This window comes from Callithrix jacchus, chromosome 21 (genome assembly GCF_049354715.1).
Source record: "Callithrix jacchus isolate 240 chromosome 21, calJac240_pri, whole genome shotgun sequence".
NCBI lineage: Eukaryota > Metazoa > Chordata > Mammalia > Primates > Cebidae > Callithrix > Callithrix jacchus.
Genome location: NC_133522.1, coordinates 42442046 through 42457245, shown reverse-complemented (window position 1 = coordinate 42457245; position 15200 = coordinate 42442046). Strand labels below are relative to the sequence as shown.

The following is a 15200-nucleotide window of genomic DNA, read 5'->3' as shown; positions in this document are numbered from 1 at the left end:
CCCTCTCCCCTACCAAAGCAATCCAAGGCCAAAGTTTTCTAGCTGTAAAGAGAGTTGTTCTGGTAAAGAAACAGGCACAGATCCATGAAGGAATCTGTCCAAGATCTGTCTGCCTCCTACACACACACACACCCAAGGCTGAACTGTGGCCAAATAACCAGGGAAGCCGCAGGGGGCCTGGAAGACCCCAGGCTGGGGAAGAAAGGGCTGAAGCAGTTCATCCTCCTCCTCCTTCCTCTCCCCACTATGATGTTTCCAGAGCCCCCAAAGACAGACATAAATTGGTAAGTAAAGATACTTTGGTATGGTGCAGTGGCTCATACCTGTAATCCCAGCACTTTAGGAGGCTAAGGTCAGAGGATTCTTGAGCCCAGGAGTTCCTGACCAGCCTGGGCAACATGGCAAAACCCCATCTCCACTAAAAACACAAAAAGTAGGCCAGGTACAGTAGCTCGCATCTGTAATCCCAGCACTTTGGGAGGCTGAAGCAGGCAGATCACCTGATGTCAGGAGTTTGAGATCAGCCTGACCAACATGGCAAACCCCATCTCTACTAAAAATACAAAAATTAGCCAGATACTTTAGCACACGCCTATAATATTAGCTACTCGGGAGGCAGAGGCAGGAGAATCATTTGAACCCAGGAGGCAGAGGTTACACTGAGCTGAGATTGTGCCACTGCACTCCAGCCTGGGGTGACAGAGTGAAACTCTATCTCAAAAAAAAAAGAAAAAAAAAATATATATAGATCGTATGTGTGCGTGTGTGTGTGTGTATAAATTAGCATAGCATGGTGGCACCTGCCTGTAGTCCCACCTACTCAGAAGGCTGAGTTGGAAGGATTGCTTGAGCCTAGGAGGTTGAGGCTGCACAGTGAGTCCAGATAGCGCCACTGCACTCCACCATGGGCAACAGAGCAACACCCTGTCTCAAAACACAAAAGATACTTTTTTTGCTTTAAAAACCTAATGTAAAAAACTAACCTACTGAGATACCAAATTGTATGTGAAATAAAATCTCAACTGTCTCTTTAGAATAAATAGATTCATAAAAATGCTAAGGAAATGTACTACATTAACGAGGGTTACTTCTGGTGGGAAGATGATGGGTGATTCCTATCTTTTTCACTTCATTTACGAACTTGACAGAATGAGCACCATTACCTTTAAAATCAACAAACACAACCACCTTCCAAAGTTTAATCAATCACCTCCTTAGAAGTGAAATCTAACAATCACTTCAAATACTCTACAATGCAACAGTGTGAAATCTCATTCCTTTCCCATCTCCCTAATTCTAATTTAAACGGAGTCCCTCCATGAAGTCTGTGCACTTTCACGATGCCAGGGAGAACTCACTCATTTTCACACTGGATAACGTTGAACTGCTCCCAGTTCAGAAACTTATCAAAGAGAGGACTTACTATATTAACACATTCATGTCCCCAAATTAAAAATGGATATTGAATACACCATATTTCTGGAGAAAATTCAGTACACACGCCACTTCTGTTAGTGCCTGTCCCACTCCATGGAAGCCCTGGTCTCAGGCATCTCCAGCTTCGCCACCTCCCAGCACAGACTGGGGCCTGGCAGGCTTCCCGCAGAAACCAAGGTCCCATCAAGCGTCCGGACTTTCCGTGTCTCCTTTGTTTTCATCGAGTCTGGGCCGCTTTAGCTCTGGGGCACTGCCCTGAGCATCTCCAGGCGTCTCTGCAACATTAACAAACATAAGGTTGGGAAATAAATGAAGAATTCTGGAAGCCCAGGGCTGACATTTACAAAATACAGAGCCAAGACACGGAACTGAACTGCCTGGGAAGATCCTATACTGATACAAGGGAAGGATCTGTACAGTGGTTCTCAAAAAGGGGCGATTTTGCCCCTCAAGGGACAGTGGGCAATGTCTGGTGACATTTTAGAATGTCATGGGCAAGAAATAGCACCCAGGGCGGCTGCTAAATATCCTATAATACACAGGACAGTCCCCCACAACAAAGAATTACCTGTCCCAAAAAGTCAACAGTCATCAGGTAGAGAAACCTGATCTAAATGGTCTCCTATGGAACCCACTACCTGGCTCACCGGGACTCTCACTGGCCAGGTGGTCTCCCTGCTGAGGCCTCGACAGGCAGCCAGTGGGCTTAAACAATGGTTCCAATAAGATGAGCCTTGCTCTCTCAGAACTGACTTAAAATTAGATGGCATTAATTTCCAAAAGAACAAAAGAAAAGCTCTTCTACCTTTAATTACATTAAACCAGTAACAGTGTCACTTACCTGACTGAATTTCTTCTGTAGAACAGATTGAAATTACACTGGTTGGTACAGAATTTGGTGGAGTGTCTGTCTTTAAGGGTGTTAAGTTTATTCTCCTTGATTGGAAAAAAAAAAAAAGTAGAGGGGTGCATGGCTCATATCACAGAAATTGTTTATGTTTATACCAACTTTCAAAACTACCAAAGAAAATACTTAAATTTTCAGCTGAAAATGTGGATCGAGGCATTAAGTAGTGAGCTGCGCCCACTTGCTTAGTAACTGAGGACTACATTAATGTATTAAGTGAAACCATCACATTTATGACAGTCAGCTGAAACCATAACCAGTCATCCCACAGTTTCAAAACCTGTGTTCTGTTATTACCCACGGTCTTGTGAACACGGTTGGCTGCTGTATAAGGCAGTCAGATATGGTTTCTATATATGAAAAGCACCGAAACACAGATATACTTTTTAAAAATCCAGAGTCTTGGGCCAGGCAAGGTGGCTCACCCTATAATCCCAGAATTTTGGGAGGCCAAGGCGGGCAGATCACTTGAGGTCAGGAGTTTGCAACAAGCCTGGCCAACATGGCAAAACCCCATCTCTACTAAAAATACAAAAAATCAGCCAGGCATGGTGGCATGAGCCTATAATCCCAGCTACTTGAGAGGCTGAGTCATAAGAATTACTAGAACCCGGGAGGCAGAGGTTGCAGTGAGCTGAGAGCGCACTACCGCACTCCAGCCTGGGCAACAGAGCAAGACCCTGTCTTAAATAAATGAATAAATAAATACCCAGAGTCTTAATTTTCAAGAACTATTCTTGTTTTTAAAAGATTACAGGCCAGGCACGGTGGCTCACACCTGTAATCCCAGTACTTTGGGAGGCTGAGGCAGGTAGATCACCTGAGGTCAGGAGTTTGAGACCAGCCTGGGCAACATGGTGAAACTCCATCTCTATAAAAATACAAAATTAGCTGGGCGTGGTGGTGCATGCCTGTGATCCCAGCTACTCGGGAGGCTGAGGCAGGAGAACCACTTGAACTGGGGAGGCAGAGGTTGCGATGAGCTCAGACTGTGCCATTGCACTCCAGCATGGGCAACAAGAGTAAAACTCTATCTCAAAAAAAAAAAAAAAAAAAAGATTACAACTTCGAGAAGCTTGGTAAATAAATCAGAAGAAATTAAGAGGGGGAAAATAATTTAATACCAAAAATAGTTCAAGGAATACTTTCTACCACCTAAAAAGAAATAGAAAAATTTTTAAATACATTGCTAATCTGCAGAGAGATTTTAAGAGAGCGGTAAAGTTAGCGATCCATACACATATTGTGAACTTGCAAATGAAGACCTGTGGGCACAGGTGAGGCTGAGAGGCAGAGGGCACAGGTGAGGCTGAGAGGCAGAGGGCACTTGTCTAGCTCGCTATCCCCACCACTCCGCTCTGCGTCCCCCCACCACAACCCTCCTCCTGACTCAGTTGATGTGGAAGGCTGGGAGTCACAGGGCTTAATGGAGAAGGAACTATACAAGGTCAGAGGGGTAACTGGACATCAGCTGCAAGGGAAGGAAGAAAATGGGAGGCTGCACTGCCCGATGGCAGAAGGACCTGCTAAGCAGCTCCGTATCCAGCAGGAGTAGCCGACACAGGATGCCAGCCATACTGACGTGAGCAGGGACGAAACAACTCTGCACCTCCCCAGGGACTGTCTGTTATCAGATTAACACCCCCATTTCTCATGGGCCAGGCTGATGGAAACATCAAACACAGTCTCAGAAAGACACTCCTGGCACTGCCTACGTCCTGGGCAGGACAGCAGAAATAAAAATTGGGACCTACTTCCTGTTCCTGGGGGCTCATAACCAGCAGGGGAAACTGAAGCATCGAAGCACCTGCTAGGAATGCGATGTGTGATGACAAGGGAAGGGCTGACGGGCCGAAAAGACTGCAAACAGAGAGGGTACATTCAACGGCGTCTTTCAGGAGACTCCTGGAGTCACCAAGAGGAACAGGTGATCAGGGCTTCCCCAGGGAAGGGAAGGACAAAGGCCTCAAAGGGTAGAGTATGTGTGCTCTGGGAAGATGGCATTCAGGGCTGGCTAGAGATGAAGGCCATGGACTGAAGAAAGAGAATGGCCACGGTCCTGGACAGGCTGCAACCAAATCACAGTCCGTGTGTGTGCCTAGGAGCCTGGGCTTTACGTGCCAGGCAGGAAATGGAGGAACAGACAGAGGCCTGTAGCAAGAAATGACACTCTTGGATTTGAAGTTAAGAATCTCTCTGGCGGCGGGCGAGGTGGCTCACACCTGTAATCTCAATACTTTAGGATGCCAAAGCAAGTGGATAACCGGAGACTGGGAGTTCAAGACCAGCCTGACCAACATGGAAAAACTCCATCTCTACTAAAAATACAAAACTAGCCAGGCATGGTGGCACATGCCTGTAATCCCAGCTACTACGGAGGCTGAAGCAGGAAAATCGCTTGAACCTGGGAGGTAGAGGTTGCAGTGAGCTGAGATGGCACCATTGCACTCCAACCTGGGCAACAAGAGAGAAACTCCATCTCAAAAAAAAAAACGAAGAATCTCTCTGGCAACCTACTGGTATGAAGTATTCGCTGCCTGAAATTCCACCTCCAGCAGGTTGGGAGGGTTCTGTTTGCATTTCAGGTTTCGTTTTGCAATGACAATTTCTGGTTCCAAGAAGTTCTTACCGGGGCGTTGTCTTGCTCCAGGCTTGCAGTGTGTTCAGAGTGACCCTCCGGGATGGGTGGGCTTTTGTGTTTTGACTACTGGGCTGCAAGCTCTTCTCCTCCAAAGGCCCGGGCAAGGAGCTTTTGACAGCAGGAGTGACGGAGGGAGGGTCCCTGACAGCTGCTGGGGCTGGGGCCTGTCTGGCCTGTGGGGGGGTCGTGCTGGGGCTGCTGGAGTCTTGGGTTCTGCTGGTAGGCATTCCCTCTACCAGACTGGGTCCTGGCGAAGACCCTCGGGGTGTCTGACTCTTGGTTTTCTTTGCTGTATCAGGAGTTCTCATGCTCAAAACTGGCTTCTCTTTCAAAGGAATTCCAAGTTCATCTTTCTCAAATGTCACAAACGAGCAATAACCGTCCGTGGAAGAAATGGCCAGGAAGGCACCATCACTGGACCTTTGTCCCCAAAACGGAAAAGTTAGAGACCTTACCAACATGCTCACATCTAGTTAGAAGAAGGAAGTTCAAGCCATATCACAAGTTTTTGTTGAAGGCAAAAACTAAGGAAAAGATACGACTAGAAAACCGTGTGACAGCACCTCACGCGAGCAGTTCCATTGTGATTTCCTGAGTCGCTGCAACTGATCTGTGCTACTAGCAATTTTCACTTTAGTAGGTGGGGCACAGTGGCTCACACCCACAATCCCAGCACTTTGGGAGGCCAAGGCAGGCAGATCATTGAGGTCAGGAGTTCAAGACCAACCTGGCCAACATGGTGAAACCCTGTCTGTACTACAAATCCAAAAAAATTAGCTGGGCTTGGTGACACACACCTGTCCCAGCTACTCGGGAGGCTGAGGCAGCAGGAGAATTGCTTGAAACCAGCAGGCAGAAGTTGTAGTGAACTGAGATTGTGCCACTGCACTCCAGGCTAGGTGACAGAGCAAGACTCCATCTCAAAAAAACAAAACAAAAACTCACCCTGGGCCAAGCAGGCTGTGGGGGCTGACTGAAAGGTGGCAGAAGGGCAGTGCTGAGTGACATCCTCTGGACAGGCCCAGCTTGTGGTACTTCCCTATCCTGGGCAGCAGGGGCGTGCAGGGAAGGGCTTCCTCCTAGAGGGCCTGAGGAGTTCCCAAATGGTCAGGGAGTCCACAGTGCCTCCCTTCAGTTTATCAGAGTCCAGTTAACCCCACAGGGACATCTGAATGCCATCAAAACCCACCAGTGTGAAAATAAGAAGCAAGTATTGTGGCAAACTAGAAATGGCTTTCCTTTTAATATTGATTCTTTCAAAAACAAAATTGGACCAGGCGTGGTGGCTCACACTTGTAATCCCAGCACTTTGGAGGCCAGGGTGGGACGATCGCTTGAGCCCAGGAGTTTGAGACCAGCCTGGACAATGTGGTGAAACCTCATCTCTACTAAAACCAGAAGAATGAGCCAGGCATAGTGGTGCGCACCTGTAATCCCAGCTACTTGAGAGGCTGAGGCATGAAAATTGCTTGAACCTGAGGGTGGAGGTTGCAGTGAAATGAGATCATACCACTGCACTCTAGCCTGGGCAATAGAGTGAGATTCAGTCTCAAAAAAACAAATAAGAAACAAAATAGGTCCAGGAGCAGTGGCTCACGCCTATAATCCCAGCACTTTGGGAGGCCGAGGTGGGAAGATCACAAGGTCAAGAGATTGAGACCAACCTGGCCAATATGATGAAACCCCATCTCTACTAAAAATACAAAAAAATTAGCTGGGTGTGGTGGCGCACGCCTGTAGTCCCAGCTACTCGGGAGGCTGGGGCAGGAGAATTGCTTGAACCCAGGAGGCAGAGATTGCAGTGAGCCTAGGTCATGCCACTGCACTCCAGCCTGGCGCCTGGTGACAGAGTGAGACTCTGTCTCAAGAAAAAAAAAAAAAAGAAACAAACAAAATAGGTGAATAGGGCCCCCAAAGCCATCTTTAGTAATAAAATACTCCCTGACCCCAGGGTCTATTCCAGGGTACCGGCCACAGTCTCCTTTACTCACTCTCCCTCCTTAGCAGCCACTCACCATGAAATGTCACTGAGGGTGTGGTAATGTATGTTAGACACGTAACCAAAAGGGAAGGACTGCTGGGTGTCGTACAGAAGCACGGAGTCCTCTGAAGCCACAGCAAACACTAGGCGGTAGGGCAGACTCATCAGCTCCGCACCTGGGGGTCGGGGACAGAGACAAAGTGAAACTGCAGAAACAAGGCTTCTGGCTGTGCGCAGTGGCCACACCCAGAATCCCAGCAATGTGGGAGGCAGAGCCGGATGGATCGCTTGAGCTCAGGAGTTTGAGACCAGCCTAAGCAAATGGCAAAACCCTGTCTCTACCAAAAATTCAAAAATTAGCCAGGCTTGGGAGTACATGCCTGTAGTCCCAGCTACTCTGGAGGCTGAGGTGATAGAATCGCTGGAGCCCGGGAACTTAAGGCTGAGGCCAGCCATGATCGCACCACTGCACTGCACTGCACTTTGCTGGGTGACAGAGTGAGACTCTGCCTCAATGAGTAAATAAACAGCAAAGCTCTTAAAGGAAACAACTAATTCCCCAGCAAAGCCCTCTCTCCAGGGGGACCTAAATGACACAGTTTTATGAAAAGCTAGTTTACCACATGCTTTACAAAAAAATTCAGGTCTCGGTATTATTTATACCTGACCACATGAATAGAGAGAACATGCATGAACCAGTGAGGACAGTGTATCAGGAACCAAGAGTCATGGGAACAGAAGGGCCAAAAAAGCAGGGAAAACAAAAGATGTGTGACAGGGGCAAGATAATCTCAGAGGCTGCTTTCTTTAAGGAAATGTAAGAGTTACTTAGCAACATTGTATCCAGTGATTTTCATTCAATCACATAAAGGATCAAAATTTAAAAACAGCTTCTGCTTCCAGCCCTGGAGAAAATGGGATCAGATTTACCCTCCTACCTAAAAAAATCCTAAAATACCAGGCAGTCTTTTAAAACACCGGCAGTGAAGGATAGTGATCCTTGAGAGAATGGAAGCAAACGAGTTAAGTCCTTCCATTTCTTCAACTTACTGCCTGGAGAGTTTCCAGGCCTTGTAAAGGCAGAGGAGCCAGGCAGAGCCCAGCAGATGCCCGGAGCTGAGAAGATGGAGCTGGGAGTCCAGTAAGGCCAAGGCAGCTAGAGTCACACGGCAGAGGACCAGATACAAGAGCCGCGGAGAGTGAGGGCCAGAGACAAAAGCCGCAGACAGCGAGAGGCCTTCAAGGTCCCTCTGGGGTCACTGGCTGAGTGCTGATCTGTGCATGCATGAGCGGACCTGAGGCTGGAGCAAGAACATCAGAAAGAACAATCCCCGAAGCCCACAAAGGGCCGACAGTGCGTCTTCCCCCAGGTGGAGTAGAAAACATCGTATTTCACAGGGCCCAGATTAGAGTACATGGACGGCTTTGCCTCAGGAGTGGGGAAAATTAGCCCTAGACTAAACGCTGCCTAACAAAGCTTAAAAACAAGACCTAAAAGAAGCTAAATGTTTCTAAGTAACTACTGCATCCCAGAATAAACCTCAAGAATATTTATAAGAATAAACCAGATGCAGTGGCTCACACCTGTAATCCCAACACTTGGGGAGGCCGAGGGAGGCAGATCGCCTGAGGTCAGGACTTAGACACCAGCCTGGCCAACACAGTGAAACCCCATCCCTACTAAAAATACAAAAATTAGCCAAGCATGGTGGTGCATGCCTATAGTTCTAGCTACTCAGGAGGCTGAGGTAGGAGAATCTCTTGAACCCAGGAGGTGGAGGTTGCAGTGAGCTGAGATTGTGCCACCACACTCCAGCCTTGGCGGCAGAGCAAGACTCTGTTTCAAAAAAAAGAATTTTTATAGGAGTAAAAATACACCCAGCATCCATTAAGACACAGACATTGAATTTTAATGTTAGATTAAAATTCAATGTCTGGTATCTAATCAAAAAGTACCAGGCAAGCAAAGAAACAAGAAGATATGAAACACAATGAGGAGAAAAAAAAGAAATCCAACCAGTATACAAGGACATTAAAAGAGCTATTACAACTGCATTCTATAAGCTTAAGAAGCAAGGGGAAACTGAGGGGCCATCACCTGAGGTCAGGAGTTCAAGACCAGCTTGGCCAAAATGGCAAAACCCTGTGTCTACTAAAAATACCAAAATTAGCTGGGTGTGGTGGTGCACACCTGTAATCCCAGCTACTTGGGAGACTGAGGCAGGAGAATAGCTTGAACCTGGGAGGTGGAGGTTGCAGTGAGCTAAGACTGCACCACTGCACTCCAGCCTGGGCCACAGAGTGAGACTCCATCTCAAAAAAAGAAAGAAAGAAAGAAAATTGATAATCAGAGACATAGACAAAAGGAGTACTTCTATTCTTTTTAAAGTGCCCTAAGCAAGAAAATATATCCTGAAAAAAGAAAAAAAACTGACATGCATTTTTATAACCTCAGTCTTTGCTCCAGCTTTTAAGAATAACTGAACTGAGCCAGGCATGGTGGCTCACGCCTGTGATCCCAGCACTTTGGGAGGCCAAGGCAGGAGGATCGCTTGAGTCCAGGAGTTAAAGACCAGCCTTGGCAACATGCTAAAACTCCATCACTACCAAAAATACGAAAATTAACCAGCCTCATAACCTGGTCTCAAAATAAATAAATAAATAGATTTAAATGTAAAAATAAAATAAAATATTTTTAAAATAACTAAACTGAACCAAACCCACACACCCGCCTTTCCCCGTAAGATGGAATCCAAACCGCCACCCCACTCTGGTGACCTGTTTTAGAGAGAAAACATAACACACCCCCGAAGCTCTGAGGATACCTGTTTCCACCACCGGCCTCAGTTCAAAGCAGATTGGACAGCAGCGAACAGCAAGAGTGGCTTTTCCAGGACACGGAAGATGAGCGATGGGCCTAATGGATTAATTGCAGTTTTAGGGAAAGGCACTGCGACTCAGCAAAAGCAAAAATAAAAGGTAAACATTTCAGCAGGGCACAGTGGCTCATGCCTACAATCCCTGCACTTCGGAAGGCTGAGGCGAGCGGATCACTTGAGGTCAGGAGTTCAAGACCAGCCTGGCCAACATGGTTAAACTTCGTCTCTACTAAAAATACCAAAATTAGCTCGGAGTGGTGGTGGGCACCTGGAATCCCAGCTACTCAAGAGGCTGAGGCAGGAGAACCACTTGAACATGGGAGACAGATGTTGCAGTGAGCTGAGATCATGCCATTCCACTCCAGCCTGGGCAACAAAAGCAAAACTCCATCTCAAAAAACAGAGGAAACATGTTAAGTATTTCCTCAACTGCATACCTTTTAAGATTCTTCCTGGAGAAAACATAAGTGGTATTCGTTACATTTTCACCGGATTCCACACATCCAGCTGGGAGCAGGGAAGGGAGGGAGAGGAAAGACGAGTCACTGCTTTAGCAAGCTGTTCACCAACAGAAGCTCAAGAGCCTTCAGTTTTGGTTTGCAAAACAGTTCCCCTGAAGTTATATTCTCTGGACAGCGTTGTGACTGAGAACAAAAACAAGGCACGGTGGCTCACGCCTATAATCCCAGCACTTTGGGAGGCCGAGGTGGGTGGATCACAAGGTCAGAGAATGAGACAGTCCTGGCCAACATGGTGAAACCCCGTCTCTACTAATAACATAAAAATAAGTGGGTGTGGTGGTGCCTACCTGTAATCCCAGCTACTTGGGAGGCTGAGGCATGAGAATCGCTTGAACCCAGGAGGCAGAGGTTGCAGTGAGCTGAGATCACGCCACTGCACTCCAGCCTGGGTGACAGAGCAAGACTGTCTCAAAAAAAAAAATTCCAGCACTGTCTGGTCTCAGCCCTTACTCCAGTTCTACCCACCTGGCATCTCTACCTACCTGTGGGCTGCCCCTGGGGACCTGGTTCTGATTGTGGGCTGGAAGAACATAGGGAGCCCTTGCCATAGGATACCTCTGAGCCTCCAGGCAGTTCCTCAATCCCATGACTAGATCCAGCTGCCCAGGCTCCCAGCTAGAACCCATCTCTATTCCCTGGATTCCAGCCTCGGTTGCCATCTGCCTTTCCCCGACTGCCCTATCCAGCCATGAGGCTGCCAGGAGACCTCACCCTCTGCGGAAACCTCCAGCCTCCTTCAGGGCCTGACTGCTATGGGGAACAGCCCCCATCTGAGAGCTCTTCTCCACTCACCCATGCTGCATTAAAACAGTTCAGTCTTGTCAGAGTGACCATCAACCATGGCTGCTCTTGGAAACATCTCCCTGTTTTATGTTCATATTTCTTGATACATATACACACATATAACTTTACATATGACCATTTCACATCCACTAGGGAGGGCAGTAGACAGTATCAGTAGTCTTTTTATTAATGCATTCTACATAGCTACCCTCTTTTTGTTTTTCCTTTTGAGATGGAGTCTCACTCTGTCACCCAGGCTACAGTACAGCAGCACAATCTTGACTCACTGCAACCTCCACCTCCCGGCATCAAGCAGTTCTCCTGCCTCAGTCTCCTGAGTAGCTGGGATTACAGGCACCTGCCATGATGCCCAGCTAATTTTTGCATTTTTAGTAGAGATGGGGTTTCACCATGTTAGCCAGGGTGGTCTCGAACTCCTGACTTCAAGTCATCTGCCCACCTCAGCCTCCCAAAGTACTGGGATTACAGGCGTGAGCCACTGCGCCCGGCCCCTCTTTTCATCCCGCTCCATTTCTTCCATCCCCAAGAAATCCATTTCAACATCCAACGCACCATTCTATCATCTGTATATCTCCTCCACGCTCACATACAGCCAGCTATAACTCAATCACATATATACCTCTATGATGGTTTTTTATTGAGTCCATTTGCTTTACAAAACAGAGTATTGATACTTTTCCTTATTTTGCTTGTCTCAGTCAACTACTCATGAGAGTTAACTTGCATAGCACTGATGCAGTCTTTTCTTACAGCTGCATGTAATATTGACTGCAAGATTCATCCACCCAATCTCTGTTACTGAGTATTTCTTTCCTTTTGGTTTTTTACCACTGTAAACAATGCCTGCAATAAGCATCCTTGAACATACACTCTTATACACTAGACTCTCATTTCTAAAGGAATTGGTCTCAGATGTGGGACAGATGGGCTGGAGGGTCATGCATTTAGCTGTTACCAGGCTGCTTTCCAAAACGGTTGGAACCATTCACACTCCCACCAGCAATACCCACATTCTACATGCCCATCAGCAAGCAGCATTGCTTGTTCCAGTCGAAGGGAATGAAAAAAAGTATCTGACTCTGACACCACTATAGTTTGTATTTCCCTATTATTGAGTTCAGAGCCTTTTCTTCTATCTGCAGATTTGCTCTTTCTGTATCCTTCAGTCATTTTTTCTTTTGGGTTTTTCCTCTTTTTTTTGTTATCAGTTTGGAAGGGCTCATTGTCAATAATCTATATGAGCCCTCTCTCCTCTAGACCACGAATTATTTCCCAGCTCCATCCTTTGTCCACTGATCTTGCTCACTGTATCGTCTGTCATAGAATACAGTCACATGGGTCTATTATTTCCTTAAGAGCGTCTGGGTTTCCAGTCTTAATTGAGTCCTCCTACATTTCCTTACAAGTTTTCTATTTTTACCTTTTGTGTTTAAGTACTGAATTCACCTGGAATTTATTTTTTACATAGAGGCAGGGGGTCCACTTTTAACTTCTTCCGCGCAGCTGGCTACCCCAGTACTACGCATTCAATGATAGAGTCTTCCTTCATCAGATCCATCCCCTGCACAATATGGTGACCATGGTTCATACAATGTATTATATTCCTGAAAAATGCTGAGAGTAGATATAAAGTGTTCTCACCACAGACATCCTAATTATGTGAGGTCATGCTATGCTGGTTAGCCAGATTTAGTCATCCCACAACATATATATAATTCAAAACATCATGTCCTACACAACTACATATAATTTCATCCTTCAATTAAAAAAAAAGAGGGGAGCTGGGCACAGTGGTTCATGCCTGTACTCCCAACACTTTGGGAGGCCGAGGCAGGCAGGCGGATCATGAGGTCAAGAGATTAAGACCATCCTGGCCAACATGGTGAAACCCCGTTATCTACTAAAAATAAAAAAAATTAGCTGGGCATGGTGGCATGTGCCTGTAATCCCAGCTACTCAGGAGGCTGAGGCAGGAGAATCGCTTGAACCCTGGAGGCAGAGGTTGCAGTGAGCTGAGATCACGCCACTGCACTCCAGCCTGGTGACAGAGCAAGAATCTGTCTCAAAAAAAAAAAGAAGAGACCGGTCACAGGGACTCATGCCTGTAATCCCAGCAGTTTGGGAGGCCAAGGCAGGCGGATCAGTAGAGGTCAGGAGTTTGAGACCACCCTGGCCAACATGGTGAAACCTCATCTCTACTAAATATACAGAAATTAGCTAGGCATGGTGGCAGGCTCCTGTAATCCCAGTTACTCTGGAGGCTGAGGCAGGAGAATAATTTGAACCCAGGAGATGGAGGTTGCAGTGAGCCGAGATTGTGTCATTGTATTCCAGCCTGAGCGACAAGGGCGAAACTCTGTCTCAAAAAAATGAGGAATAGGTCTTTATCCAATCTCAATACTTTCCAGCCTCCTTAATGACATATTATTGTCCTATCTGCCTTGAGTGTCTAATTCTCTTGAGGATTATTTAAGTGACATATAATTAATTATAAACAAGTAATAGATTCTCTCCACTGGAACACCACCTGCGGTCATATATTAACTTGCCTTATATCCTGAGATCTTTTTCTGGATTCTGTGCTCTGGTCCACTCACCTATTTGTCTGGTCCTATAGCAACACTATATTGATTGGATAACAGTAGTGTTACAGTATCTTCTGACATGCAGAGAGGCAAATGCTCTCCCAAGTATCACTGGTTTTCTTTCTTTTTTTTTTTTTTTTTTGAGACGGAGTTTCGCTCTTGTTACCCAGGCTGGAGTGCAATGGCATGATCTCGGCTCACCGCAACCTTTGCCTCCTGGGTTCAGGCAATTCTCCTGCCTCAGCCTCCAGGGTAGCTGGGATTACAGGCATGCACCACCATGCCCAGCTAATTTTTTGTATTTTTAGTGGAGACAGGGTTTCACCATGTTTACCAGGATGGTCTCAATCTCCTGACCTTGTGATCCACCCGCCTCGGCCTCCCAAAGTGCTGGGATTACAGACCTGAGCCACCGCACCCGGCCCCACTGGTTTTATTTCATACTTCCTTGGCTATTCTTCAGCATTTATTCTACTAAACAAAGCTAAGACTTCATCCAATTTAAAAAAAAAAAAACTTTAATGCAATTCTAATTGGAAATGAAATTGCTATGCTAATTTTTAGAACATGATATATCTTTCCATTTGTCCAGAACTTGTTTTATAACCTTCAATAAGACCTTGTAGGCTACTCCATAAAGGTCCTGTCCCTTTCTTATTAAATTTACTTCTGGCTGGGTGTGGTGGCTCACATCTGTAGTCCCAGCTCTTTGAGAGGCTGAGGTGGGAGGGTTCCTTGAGTCCAGGAGCTCGAGACCAGCCTGGACAACATAGCAAGACCTCGTCTCTACCAAAAATTTTAAAAATTAGTTGGGCATGGTGCCACACGACTGTGGTCCCAGCTACTAGGGAGAATGAAGTGGGAGGATTCCCTGAATTCAGGAAATCAAGGCTGCAGTGATGCAGTGAGCCATGATCATACTGTACTCCAGTCTGGGTGACAGAGTGAGACCCTGTCTAAAAAATAAAAAAAATTTACTCTGTATATTTTACATGCTTTGCATTACTATGAATGGAATATTTTTCATCCTTCCATTTCTAAGTACTCACTGCCAATATAGAAGATACAGATTTTTATATATTTTACAATATCTAGCCAACTTATCAGATTCTTTTTAAACTTCTAATAGTATTTTTTAAATCTCTTGGATTTTCTAGAAATACAATCCTATTGCAGTTTTTATCTCTTCTTTTCCAATCTTTGTAATTTCCTTTTTCTGTTTTCCTGCACTCACTAACAACCCAAAGAACAAAGCACAAAGCAGTGATAACAGACATCCATCCATTTGCTACTTGATTTTAATTGAAAATATTTTTAGAGTGGCCACTTAGGAAAGGATTTGCTACTGGGGCAGGGCAAGGTGGCTCACAACTGTAACCTGTAATCCCAGCACTTTGGGATGCCAAGGTGGGCAGATCACCTGAAGGCAGGAGTTTGAGACCAGC

The 15200-nt window shown here is 46.2% G+C and overlaps 1 protein-coding gene across 2 annotated transcripts in view; it reads right to left on the bottom strand.

Moving 5' to 3' along the window:
* Positions 1-1164: 1164 nt before the first annotated feature.
* The window catches only part of CHAF1B (chromatin assembly factor 1 subunit B), a 30810-nt gene continuing 16774 nt past the window's right edge, over positions 1165-15200 (bottom strand). For both annotated transcript variants that reach the window (XM_002761418.6, XM_008986648.4), the window contains exons 9-14: positions 10283-10352; positions 9792-9883; positions 7001-7142; positions 4974-5405; positions 2279-2373; positions 1165-1712 (exon numbers count right to left, since the gene is read on the bottom strand). In XM_002761418.6, the coding sequence (XP_002761464.5) occupies positions 1621-1712; positions 2279-2373; positions 4974-5405; positions 7001-7142; positions 9792-9883; positions 10283-10352 (923 nt within the window). In that variant the 3' untranslated portion in view covers positions 1165-1620. The remainder of the gene's footprint in view (positions 1713-2278; positions 2374-4973; positions 5406-7000; positions 7143-9791; positions 9884-10282; positions 10353-15200) is intronic.